The 13,386-nt window shown below is 47.6% G+C and overlaps 1 protein-coding gene across 3 annotated transcripts in view; it reads left to right on the forward strand.

Moving 5' to 3' along the window:
- PSD3 (pleckstrin and Sec7 domain containing 3) overlaps window positions 1–13,386 on the forward strand; it is a 100,145-nt gene that overhangs the window by 36,414 nt on the left and 50,345 nt on the right. For 2 of the 3 annotated variants that reach the window (XM_035310195.1, XM_035310194.1), the window contains 4 exons: window positions 5,763–5,969; window positions 6,082–6,162; window positions 8,867–8,979; window positions 11,588–11,648. In XM_035310195.1, the coding sequence (XP_035166086.1) occupies window positions 5,763–5,969; window positions 6,082–6,162; window positions 8,867–8,979; window positions 11,588–11,648 (462 nt within the window). The remainder of the gene's footprint in view (window positions 1–5,762; window positions 5,970–6,081; window positions 6,163–8,866; window positions 8,980–11,587; window positions 11,649–13,386) is intronic. The other variant, XM_035310193.1, reaches the window with a different exon arrangement.

Raw genomic sequence — 13,386 nt, forward strand, 5'->3', positions numbered from 1 at the left:
TGGTGCTGAGCTTTTCCTGATGGAGGCAGCCAGTATGTAGTGCATCGCGTCTGGTTTTCCTCGTGTGTGGTGGTAGGTGGGCTGGATCCCCTGGATGAGCATGGGGCTGTCCTGATGTGCCTGTCGGGAGGGTTTAACCCAGCCTAGGTGTGAATGCAGCTGGCAGAAATGCTCCTTGTGGAGGGAGCTGTTAGAGCACACACTGCCCTCTGTGCAGAGGGACAGGTTTTCACTTTCCATACAGAGGGCATTAACGTGGTGGCAGCCCCTTTTCCATCTGCAACCCCTGCCACAGTGACGTAAGGAGCCTGAGGTTGAAAGAGAATCAAACCTGAAGTATTTTTAGCAAAACATTTGTATTTCAGGTGGCAACGAGCCAGCGAGTCTGTGTAATAAAGGACATGCTGTCTCGGAAGGATTGTAATCCTGTCCCCGTGTGTGGTGGGACTTTGTGTCCTAGCGCTGCGGTCCTGTAAAGATAGAGTTTGGACTTGCTGCAGTGTAAGTCTACCAGAAATGGCATTTCCTGAGCATGTTAGCTGTTAGCTCCCTATTTGTGATCGGCAGGAATTCTTTCATTCAAAGAAAAAGGCAGATGATTACAGGGAGCAAGAGGTGATTTGTAAGCAGCAGCGTTCATTTCAGTTCCTGGAAATGGCTTTGCATACATGCTTATTGATAACCGATAAGAGATTGCAGGGTTTGTTTGCTTGTTTGTTTGTTCTTTGCTTCTCTCTCTCCTCGTAGTGTGAGACAGCTCAGGTGCTCTTTAATGGATCCTCAGCGGGTGCTCGGGGTTGTGGAAGCCGTCCTCCCTTCATGTGAGCTCACGGATGCTGTGCTCGTGAGACACCCACTGAACTCGGCTGCAGCGCAGTGCAGCTGTGTCAGTCCTCAAAGAGGGATCTACTTCAAACATGGCTTTGAAGAGAATCCGTACGTAGGACTTCAAAGCTGTTTAAACCATTCGGAGTAGAATTGCATAGTGAGTCATCTGCCAGGAAAAGGCTTTATTTATTTATATATTTATTACACACGCACACACACCCCTCCCCTCCTGTGGTTGTATTTTGGCAGAGCCCTGCAACTGGAGGTAACTGGCATGGTAAACTGTTGCTTGACATAACGTCGTGCTCGCTGCTGGCCCTGAAGCCCGGTTCAGAGCTATGGCAGAGCTGCAGTGAGGCAGCTCCCAGCCGGTCTGCGTGATCGGTCACTTGTAGCAGGAACTGACTCACCGTGTCCTTGTGCTGCCGGGATTTCTTTCCTTCTGAGGCTGGGGTGCTCCTTTCAGAACCCTCCTGCTTGTCAGCTCCTTTGAAACACAACCCGGCTGGTGCCACAGATTGTTTCCGATCGGCTCTGAAATGTGGAAGCATATTTCTGGCTGAGCGTGAGCCTTGCCCTGGCAGCTTGCAGGGCTGGGGTTCATCGCCTCAGGGCAGGATGTTTCAGAAAGCCGGCTCCCCCCACAATCCAGGCTGGTGTCAGTGGCATCCCAGTGCTCCTGTGTTTCTGATGTCCCCACTGTGCTGCGACGGGAGAGCCGCTGCTGGGGGGCTGTTTTGGAACCGAAAGAAGGAAAAGGCTTGGAGTGAAGGCTTGAAACAGCAGGGACAGTGCTGTGTTGCAGTGTTATCAGACCTGCTTTGGTTCCCTGGCGGATGCCGTGCTCCTGCTGAAGACAACATTTGTTCTGGCCCTGGTTTCAGTGAGCCAGAACTCTTCTCCACCCTTCCTTATTTTTAATAACTGCTGTGTTTTGCTCTGATGGACTTCGCTGGCAAATGCCTGACTTAGTCTGCCTCAAAGAGTTCTTTCCTGACAGATTTACTCACAATGAAGAGTGTGCTGAGGTCTAATGCACCTGAAACTGCAGGTACTCGTGCTAAAGTTTCCCTTTTGCAGTTTAATAGACTGGGAGGTCGAACCTCTGTGAGATACAACGTGCTGTATCCTTGCCACTAGGTTAGTGGTCTTGCTCTGCTGTTGCCTGAAAGTTGCAGCCATTCACCAGCCGTCTCCAGCATCGCTGTGAATGGTTTGAGTTTTGCATACATCGGGGAAAAAAAAACAACACCCACCAACCAAAAAATCACCTTAATCTGGAAGACTTTTAAATAGAGCAAAGCGTACTGAGTGCTGAGCACAATACATCTGAGATACCTTGGCACTGGGAGTTAGGTTCCTGTAGACCTGGTCGATAATGGAATAAATAAAGAAAGCAGTATTAAATGTTTCAGACCCTTCCTGGCTGTTAAGGTGTGTTATGGGAAAGCAGCTTTACAGATGTTACAGTCTGCGTGTGTTTTATCCATGAGCGTGGAGGGGTGGTTGCTGCTGTTGGAAGGCAATGAATGTAGTGTAGCAGCTGTTTATTAAATTGCGGTCGTTTCTGCTGGATACGGTGGCCCAAGAGCATGTGCACATTCAGCAGAGAACCTGAGGAGCTTGTGCATGGTGAGACTGAAGAGAACTGTTTTTTTTTTTCTTTTTTGGTGCTTCTGTTTTCCCTGTTTTGTGATAGCAGAGATTAATATGGGAGTCTCTGGGTGAAAAACAGTAGCGTTGCAGTGCAGGCAATTACCAGTGCTATTGTTACAGTCGCTTTTGGCTTTGAATCCAGGATTAGGCAGATATAATTTATTACTTTTTCAGCCTACTTTTGTCAGTGAAGGTTTCTCATTTTTATGTGACAAAGAGTAAAGCTGCATGAGAAATCTGTGTCCGGTCATGCTCTCCATCATAAAGCCCTCTTTTGGCTCTGTGTAGCTAGCAGAGCTGCTGTGGACTGATTATGCGTAGAAATTGCAGGCTGCAGAAGACAGGCGGGTCTGCAGCCCTGGTCACTCCTAGCCTTTGATTTGAGTCCATTACAGCACCGTGCAGAAATAAGCAGGTATTAACGCCTGTGTTTGGCAGCGGGAACAGATAGAAAATGGTACGCCCACGGAGCCTGGAGGTAAGAAGAGATGTCAGCCTTTCCCCTGTAAGACCTGCGGACCCTGTTGAAATGACCTGTCCAGGAGGGGACATTAAAAAGGCAGCTTGCAGTAGTCATGCTGTAATCAGAAGGTGTCTGTATTTAATAAGCAGTCAGCGACACGGGCACTGTCTTCTCACCACATAAAAAGTTTGAGAGTTGGAGTCGTGCTTTATTTCAGCAGCCTGGCATTTTCTCTGAACACGAGGCTTATGTTACAAACAACCTGTATTGCTGATTTGACCACCTTTGTGTACTTATTGAGTAACAAGTTAATTCATTGCCAGAATAACTGAAGGAAGCCTATGACCCAATAACGTGTACCAGGACTCCCCATGAGGATGAAGCCTTAAAACAAGGAAGCTGAAAGTTAAGGTTTCTTACGCAGCTCTGTTGCCTAGTTTTAGCACTCTCTTCTTGCTGTGTGTTCCTTCTCCACATCCGAACGGCAACCCTGAGAGGGCAAAACAGAAGCCCAGGGCTCCTGCAGTGTTTATTTCACTAAGAGGCAGATGCTGGCGCTCCCTCTCTCTGTGAACTCGTGGTGGTTTGTGGTAACGTCGACTCCTGCAGCGTGCTGGTTCTAGCAGAATGCAGATGTTCCTTGTCAGCGTTGGCCATCGTTCAGGGCTATAAATACTGCCTTTAATAAAGAGCAGTGGTGAAACAGGGCTGTGATTTATGAGCAAGGCTCCGCAAGTTGGCATGGCTTTTGGAGCAGTATTTGCGTGAGGAAGGCGGGGTAGATCGCTCAGCTCACCTGGTTATGCTTTGCTCTTGGTAAATGCTAGGGCCGGGTGTTTGAAACCAGTCGTGGCTGAGGGGAACGGATGAGCTGTTGCTTTGGGTGCCTGTCGGAAGAGTTGGGAATCTGCTTTATTCACAAGTTCGGCGTAGACCAAATTCGGCGATTTTTATTATTTCTAAGAGAACTTAAGACTTTGGCTAGTGTTTTTGAGAAGTGCTGAGGAGGTGTTTCCCACAGCAATGGTTATGAGGAGGGGCGGAGGGGCTTCTTTTGTTGGCTTTCTAGGGTGGCTGGTGGGCAGTGTTCTTAATGCTTTATGTTCAGCAATCCCATGATAGATGAGAACGAAGCCTTTTTATTATAGCATCTTATTTACGCTTACATGCAAACTGAAATACCCATTACTTGTAAGAACAGGCAGATGTCTGTTTTCCCCATATACTTGGCTTAAAAAACAAACAAACAACAAATCGTACCCAAAGTGCGGATGTTTGATAATTTAGTTCATGTTTGCTGTGAGTAAGTTTCCTACCTGTAGGATCACAGCACACCTCCTCTTAAACGTGAGAAGAAGGTAGGGCACAGGTGATGATACGTGTTAAAGAAGGTGTGCAGAATAACAAAGATCTTTGATTTTAGCTCACATTACATGAGAATCTCAGCTTGAAAAGGTTAATAAACGTCTAACAGACATCTCAGTAAATCGGTAGATAATTGCTGGAGTGATCAGTTGTTCTGACCGTGGCTTGTCAAGCCTGAATATTACGGTGGCATATGAAGCTTTGGTATGCTAAAGTGTTGTGTTTAAAGTCATCTTTAACTCATTCCACTCATATCTGCCCTGCATATGACCTCTGCTGATCACTCATTATCCCTGTGTAAACTTAGACTTAGTGGAAAGAATTCCTGCGTAGTACTTTTTTTTTTTTAATAGAAATGCTGTCACACGCAGAACTGAGATTGTGTAAGAGTTTTCATGCAAGTGTCAGACAAGCTTTTCCAAACTTTTTTTTTTATTATTAAAAGAAAAAAAAGATTTATCCATGTGGAGGGAGGTGTACGCGGGGGCGCGCTTTCTTATGTGGAAGGGTTTTGCTTCTTTGAAGGGAGAAGGGAAGCAAATACAGAGTTTAGCCAGAACTTTCCTGTTGTAGTAGAAGTGGGAGGAATCTATAAATGCAAGATTTATATAAAGTGCCCTGGGACTGCGATGCTGAACATCCTGACTTCGAGCAGCCGGTGAGGGAAATCATAGCTACCACGAGGGAGCAGGAAGAAGGCAAGTGGTTCTTCAGGCTGGCCCAGCGGCTTGTGCCTCTCTCTGGTTCTCCCAGATCAGGTTCCTTGCCCCGAGTCCGGCTTTTCCTGGTGGTGCCACCCGGTGGGATGCCCGCTGCGTGTGGGCAGCATGGATGCTACTGAATTCTGCGGAGGTTATTTTAGATTTGGGGAGTAGCATTGTTTCCAGGACAACTGGGGAAGAATGAGGAAGGGACTTCTGCTGAGCCAGCGCGGAGCTACTGATCGCCCTGGCTTGCTGGCTGTGTTTCCTTGTGGAAAGTGACTTACAGGTAACATCTACAGGGGACCCTTTCAAGCTATTGCCAAGCACATTGGGCGCATGCTGCTGGCAAATGACTGGGTTAAAAAATACCAGAACAAAAACTACATGGGAAGTTGTTATTGTCACCTGCGGTTGTAGGTTGACTGTAGCAAACAGCTGTCTGTGCAGTGAGCACGGGTCACATAAGCAGTGGACACAGCTTATTCAAAAGGTGAGTGCAGAGCACAGTGTGTTTCTGGGCTGGGAAACCCATATTTGGGTCTCTGTTTAATTCTCTTATTCTCTGAGGACTGTTAAATAAATGTTCCTGTTATACACAGCTCCTTCAATTAAGTGGAATTTGCTGTATCAAGTAATATTGCCTCTGTACCATTAATTGCCCTCTATTCTAAGAGGAATTAAATCCTTCTCGAAGCTGTGATGTTGTAATTCTTATTTCTTCTTTCCACATTCCTTACATCTCGCAGCAATGCTGGACTGCAGAATGTGGTGCTAGACTCCACTGCTGCCATGGGGAGCAATGAACTTCAGGAGAAAGATGCCACTGGAGCCCTTGGCTATGATCTCAGCAATGGCAGCAGCAGCAATTTGGACGCAGCCAGGCGCCTGGCTAAACGCCTCTACCATCTGGACAGATTCAAGCGCTCCGATGTGGCAAAGCATTTGGGCAAAAAGTACGTGCTGATACGGGGACTTGGGCGGTGTTGTTCATACTACTGGTTCAGGAGAGCTCAATCTGCAATGACTAACTTTTTCTTTCTTTTCTTTTTTTTTCTTTCTTCAAAGCAACGAATTCAGCAAGCTTGTGGCCGAAGAATACCTTAAGTTTTTTGATTTCACAGGCATGACGCTGGACTGCTCGCTCAGGTACATGCCTCTTTGCAAACCCGATGCTCTTGTTTTAGTAGCAGGGCTGTTTGCTGTGTTGGCCTGATTGAAGCAGCGGGAGATTAAGGTTGTGAAGAGAGGGAAGTGACGTGTTCTGGGATGGAGCATTTCTCTTCTGTTTAGCTTGGCGTGCTGCTGTACTTAGCTCTGCTGGAGTGGGGGCATTTCCTGGAGGGAGAGATCTTCGGGTGGACTTGCTTAGGTGTGATCCTTGACACAGGGGAGAGGGAGGAAAAACGACAAGTCAGTAAATAGGGAGCTTGCAGTCTGCCAGGTGCAGCTGAAGAAAGAAGATGTTGCTCATGGTTGAGCCGCCCAGTACTCTCCGTCTTTTTGGCGGATGCCTTTTGAAGCTTTCTCTGCCTGGCTGCACTGTGCAAGGCAGGGGCCAGGATTTCACGTGGCTTGGCAGCTCCCCTCACTGTGTCCCTCTGAGGCACCTAAAAATGTGCAGAACAGCAAAAGCTTCCACATGGAAAATGCCTTTGAGAGTTTGGTAGCTGCCAGCGTGGGTGTTTGAAAACCCATCCCTTCAATTTTTGTTCCTTTTTACAATGGAATTAGGTCTTAACGATGTTTGTTTTCAGTATTTTTTTAGGAGGCAAAATACTGAATTTGTGTAGCAGTGGCCTGTTGGCACAGTTGCTGGACCATTAAATGCTGACAGAAAGGGAAAGGGATTTAATGTGAGTTAAAATTGTCTGGCTCAGGTTACTCTAAAGGGTTATTATTTTTCCTAATGATAGGAAGCCAGGAAGGCTGTGGGCTCTTGTCAGTCCCTTTGCAAATGCATTTCCAGGGGGTCAGCTGCAGGAAACAGTGGCAGAGCCCTGCCCCTGTCCACAAGGAAGGTCAGTGAGCCCTGCATGCTGAGGGCAACAGGGGAGACACCTGCTGAAGGGTTAAAGTTGTGCTTGGATGCTGGGTGCTGTAGCACCAGAGCACCAGCCCAGTGCAGGGTGGGGGATGCTGTCTCCTTGTTCCGGGTGTTAGGAGCCCAGAAGCACGATTCTAAATATACCCATCTTTTAAATTGTGAAATCCAACACCTAATTACTTCGCCTCACATTTCTAGGAGGCCTCTTTTCCCTGTAGATCTCCCGTTAATATTAATAGTCGTGACCTTCTCTAAAATATGCTCTGGTTGGTATGGGACTTAGACACACAAGGGACTTGCAGAGACTTCGTGAGCAACCGCTTGCCAGCCAAACTGCAGAGGCTGCTGGGGGCACAGGCTGAGGACAAAGCATCGTCTTGAACCTCGGTGGGGACGGGGTGCGTTGCCCCCCACCTGCAGCGCGTGAGAGGTATCTGCCCCACTGCTGCTGGCTTGCTGGCGAGCCGTAGTTGTTAAACAATGGTGATGTGTCAGCGTACCACAGCCTGTGGCAGCAGCCCAGACCTGTGTTACCCCCAGGAGGCGTGAGGCTGTTGTAACGCAGTCCGTGGAGAGTCAGGGCACAAGGGCAGGCATTCATTGCCCCGCTCCGTTCCCATGCCCTGGCTCTGCGTGTGGGCTTGCTTCACTCGTGCATCTCTCTTGTTTATTTACCGAATGTTGTTCAGGTGGCTCCCTCTCCAGGGGCACTTGCGGGTGGGTCAAGGTGCTGACGACAAGGAGAGGTCTGTGGTGACCAGCAGGAGCAGGGGCTGCTGCTGGAGGGAGCCTGAGCTGGAAGGGGAGGGAGGGCTGGCTGTCAAAATTTCCCACTAGGGCATGAAATAGGATGGGAAGAGAAACCCTGCAAAGACTCAGTTGTATCTACTTGTGAGTTTGGTTATTTGCAATCCGGTACATGTGAAATGAAGTTATTACCAGGCAGATCACACTCTGTATGGGTGTGAGATCCCTGCAAGTACAGTCTGTCTCTGACCTTACATCAAAGAAAAAGATTTAATAGTTATTCTTCCAAGCTAGATAGACTTGAATGTTCCAGCAGCATATTCCACGCCTCTCAGATCTGGTGTTTGTTTCAGTCTCATGGGAAATTTAAAATTTGTCTATTAGGCACTCATTTGCTATGCCTTCTTGCTTTGGACCCAGAAGGTCTGTGTTTTCAGGCTTTTCTTAGAAGCATCTTGACAAATGAGTGTAGGCTGATACCGTTGAGGTCATCTCTTGGCTCCAGGATGTGGGGATTTCAGGAAGTAGAGAAGCTCTTCATGGGAGTTGGCTGCAAGGCTAGTTTTTCTAGCAGGAAGAATAGTGGGGTGGTTAAGAGGCGGATGAAGGCGTGTCCCTGCTCCTTGCCTTGGCTCACTTGCTGTGTCCAGCAAGTATGCTCAGATGTGCACAGTTGCAAGAGAACGCCTTGAGAGTTTGTTGTGCGTAGACAACACCTGTTCCAGCTCCTTCCCTGAAGAAATGAAAAATACTGAAAATTAAGAATAGCTATTTCAAACAGAAAAATTGCTTATTAGCTCATATATTCTGTGGTTGAGACCAGTGGTAATTTAACTCCTTCTGGTTAATTTACTGCAATATTTGGGTTAACTGCCCATGGGATGATGGTTCATTTTCCTAGACAGGCTTCTTGGAACCAAATGCCTGGTGTGTTCTTATGTTATTTCCTGTTAAGATTTGTGCTGTGCTGCACAGCTGTATATGCTCCCTCCACACGCACTGTGTGAGAGGAAAAAGCGATTTATGATTTTAATTTCTCCTTTTCTGCACTTCTTTTAGGAGTTTCTTTAAAGCCTTTTCACTTATTGGAGAAACTCAGGAACGAGAGAGAGTTTTAGTCCACTTTTCCAGCAGATACTATCAGTGTAACCCAAACACCATTTCTTCTCAAGGTAACTTTGCTTCTGATAATAAAGTCCCCATTCCTTCATCCTCACCTTGTACGTATGGTAGCTTGTGTGGTGACATGCTGTAATTGCTGTGCCACACTTCAGAGATTGCCTGTCACAAGCGTGGAAACCCTTTGCATTGTCGACACGTATTCACGTTAAGACAGTGAAAAATTGTGTTTATCCCCACACAGGCAAGGTCTTTAGGCCTCCTCAGTGTAAATCCTTGGTTTTAGCATCTCAAGATTTAAATGTCTTCAGTTGTGGTTTTCGGTCTCACTGACTTCCCGTGTGTGTGGGTACCTGTACTCCAGCTGCACGTGTATGGATGGGAACGGTCGCTGTCTCATGTGGAAAAGACAGTGTTCGCTTCTCATACTCAGCTCAGTGCTTGTCTCTCCGCATGCACTGGCAGCACACATGCCAGTTCTTGCCAGTTGTGGGGGTGAATTCTGGGTGCCGTATCCAGACCCTGGCATGGTTTCATCCTGACTAACATCAGTCAGAGAGTACTGCCGCCTTGCCAATGTTTTCAGTCATTTTGGAAATGGATGGCGGAAACAAACAAGCGCACAGATCAAACCCAAGAAAGTTGGCATTCAGGAAGAGGACGAACTGTCCGCTGGCATAGCTGCTGCACTCAGTCATCCGTGCCAGCAGAGGAATGTGACCCTGTGATTCTAGTGCCGGCTGATCACACGCTGGGAAAGCTGAGAAAGGGAGGAGGAGAAGAAAGAAAATATGCATGGGTGAAGATGTGCCTTTGGTTTCTAGTGTAAGTAGGGAGGAGCTGCTGCATTCGGAGCAACTGCCACGCTTCTTGCCCCTTGCTTTGTAATTAACCTGTTACGGTGAGTTTGCCCTCTCTGTGTCTGTTCAGCTTTACTGGCTGACCTGTCAGGGAAGGGAATAGGTAGCAATGAGATGTTATCTGCTCTCACGCCACCTCTGTCCTCTTCCTGATGCCTTTCTTGTTTTAAGACACCACAGGCAGTCAAGTAGAATAGGTGTGTGTCATTTTTAGATTAAAACAATGATTTGCATGTTGATACGGCTGCCTTACTCGAACTCCAGGTTGCAGCAGGGACATTTCCACTTCAGAGCATGAGTAAGCATTTGAATTAAAGTGAGTCCTGTAGCCTTTGCTTAGGATTTTGCATAATTTTGATGCTGGATGCCCACTGTCAATAGTCAAGTGGTTCGCTGCAGAAATGTGGTGTTAGTTCCTTTTGGTGGAAATGCAGGATTGCATTTGCTTTTCTGTTTTCACATTTCCTTTTTTTAGTTCTCCGATTGTATTTGGGATTTGGGATTGAGAGGGCAGGCTGCTCTAGAGGAAGGTATAGACCTGAACTAGAGCACCACTGTCCCAGATTCAAGCTGCTTCAGACTTGATGCTGTTAATGATTGTGCTTCTTTTATTCCATGCTCTGCTAGAGTTCTGCCACATTGCTGGGTTGCCAGGCCACGTACAAACATTGTAAGAAAACATGGTATTTACCTTGGAGCATGTCTTTTTGTAATGGCTTTATTTTTCACAGATTTAAGCCTGTGATGGTCATGCTGACTTTTAAGATACGTATATCCCCATCCCCCATTTCTCCTCTTTTACAGCACATCGGGATCTGTGCTTGGTCGTAATCCTGACCAGGCTACAAAGGTTTTTACTTGCATCTCACTGCAGTGTGTCCATGTCTTATAACTGATTCTGTACCTTTATGACATCTCTGTGAGAGAAGGGAAGACATCACCAGGTGTCTACAAACAGGAGAAGGGATAAAATATTTTCCTTAGTGCACTTTTTAAGTTTGGAAACTGGATGAAGGCATTTAGGAACTGATTTTTCCAAGGCGATAAATGGCACCATGGGCATCCTCACTTGTGTTTGGATTGTGCTCAGCTGCTACACTTGGGTTTTAAAAGGGGTGCCTGGAAAATAAACAGTATTAAAGTGATAGCTACTTTTGCAAATGCTGGTCTGCACTGACTTTCCCAGGTCTATCACAGTGACTCTAGGGATGGAGTAGGGAATGCAGCCCTTTTCTTCTGGCTCCATGTTGAGTTCCTCTGCTACGCGACCTGTTTAGGCATCGATGGATTGTTCACTAGCCAACACGAAGCCTAGGCAGTCTTAAGAGCTGAGGGAAATTCTTCAAAATTTAGTCTAACTGAGCCCTGAGTGAGGAGGGGGCCAAAGGTGTGTGTGGGGGAAACAGCATACTATCATGTTGTATGTGCACCATATACAACAGAATGTGTGTATTTTATTCTTCCATTTCTGCCCTAAAACAAATAAAAAAGAGGGAGCTGATTCAAGCTGTGGTACTGGTATTAGCAGGCAAAGGGTGGCAGCATGGTTTCCTGTCTAGTTTGCATCATCCATGTGTGCTGCACGATAGTTCTGACAGTCATTAAAAGATGAAAGAAAGGCTGTTCTGTCTTGGCAGCTGTGGAATGACCTCACTGTTCATTTACTTAATTATGTGTATTTCTTGATAAACAGATTCTCATTAAGAGAACAGACTCGATTAGGCTACAAGGCTTCATTTCAGCTGTTCTTAAAGGTACAGACTTGGGCTTGCATCAGACTTGTGTTACTGTCTTTCTGCAGATGGAGTTCACTGCCTCACGTGTGCCATGATGCTGCTGAACACTGACCTGCATGGACACGTGAGTTTTTACAGCTTCATGCAGATTGTTCCTGCCAGCAGTGTGCTTGGAGGGGGTGGTCTTCTGGTGACAGAGTCCCTTGGCTGATGGCCTGATCATGGAGCACCATGAATATTTCCTTTGCAGGCGGGAGACTGTGAGGAAGTTACGCCCCTGGAATTGCTGTTGTCCTGGGCATGGCTGTCCAGTGTGCCCAGGAGCAGGCATGTCTAGGCCTGGCATTGCACATGGATTGGGCATTATGTGAGAAAATGCTCCTTGTCCTCAGGCCCCTTTCTTTCTGGTGGGCTTCTCATCCTTTCCCTAGTGATGGCAGGTGACCCTGGCTGGTGAACTGTAGTTGGGATTGGCTTCTCCTTTCCAATACATAGCAACATTCAGGAAGGCAGAAGAAAGAAGAGAGATAAGGAGGAACTAGGAAAGCCACAAGGGGAAGGTGGTACTTGCAGGTATCCTGTTGCAGGGAGAAGATCTGGTGGGACCAGAGTTCTACTCAATCAGGGTGTGCCCAGAGGCAAAAGAGCAGAGGAGGGGCGTGGGTGTCCTGAGCAGGAGCCCTGCATTCCCCCAGTACGTGCCTGCGGCTGCCTGGGGAAAATATTTTTTCCAGTTCAAGTCCTCTTAAGTCACATTGGTGCAGCAGGGTGCCAGCAGCCCTAGGACATGTATCTGAGCACCTGCGGTGCAATAGGCTGCTATGCATGCTATTCCCGAGGTTTTCTCTGTCCCTGCACAGCAAGGATGGTGGGCCAGGCAGCACGGGATGGAGGCTTATCCCTGGGGGCAGGCACAGCCCCGAGAGCCCCAGCTGCAGCGCCATGGCTCTTTCTCCAGGGGCTGCTCAGCCCCTGCGGGTGCACAGCTCTGCGGTGGTTGCAGGTAGTGAAGCCAAGGCTTCTGCCTGCTTCCCCAGGGGTTTTGACGCCCACCTCACGTTAATTGAAGATCTTTGTCTGAAAATTGTAGAGCAGGAGGGGGAAGGGAGTTGTAAAGATTTTTTTTTTCTCTGTGGGCTCGGCCTTTCCCAACTGAGGAGTGTGTCAGTTGTACAGGAGGGTGAGCGGAGGTAGGGGAGCATGCCCTGGTGTGCTCTCAGCCTGCTCCTCTTCCCTTGAGCACACATGAGGTTGTATGTGGTGGGCAGGTGATTGTGCAGGTATCCTGCTCTACAGAGTGGTGAGCACACTTGCTCTACAGCCTGACTCACCTCGCTGTCCGGGGAAGGAGACTGAATGACTTTAGGTACTGCAGTAAGGGATATGGCTCTGGCCCTTCTTTACTGCTGTTGATTTGCGCTGGAGTTAGAATCACTGACTGGTGCACTGTGTAACTTGGGAGGTTTATCCTGCTGGCAGCCATTACTCATGTGTTGCTACATGTGTGGAGCTGTAATGTTGGCACGGCTCCTGCACATGTGTCACTTCTCTCTGGGATTTCCTGTAATTTTGGTTTTCTTCTTACTGCTTTGCCTTTCTCCACATAGGTGGTAAGTTGGGCATTTCTGGCTTGGAATGCAGCCCCTTGCACAAATATACTAATTGCCTGTTTCCTAACAAAGATACAGTGCTCCAACCCATCCTTTAGCATGATTCTGCTAGAGCAGGAAACAGATGAGTCATAGGGCTTGTCTACACTGAGCTCTGTTGCTGACAAGCTAATGATAAATGCGGGTGCTTTTATTTCACTGTAAGCTCACATGCATGTAGGGCTGCAGGGCAACTGCTGCGCCTTCAGCCCATG

This window comes from Oxyura jamaicensis, chromosome Z (genome assembly GCF_011077185.1).
Source record: "Oxyura jamaicensis isolate SHBP4307 breed ruddy duck chromosome Z, BPBGC_Ojam_1.0, whole genome shotgun sequence".
NCBI classification, from domain to species: Eukaryota; Metazoa; Chordata; class Aves; order Anseriformes; family Anatidae; genus Oxyura; species Oxyura jamaicensis.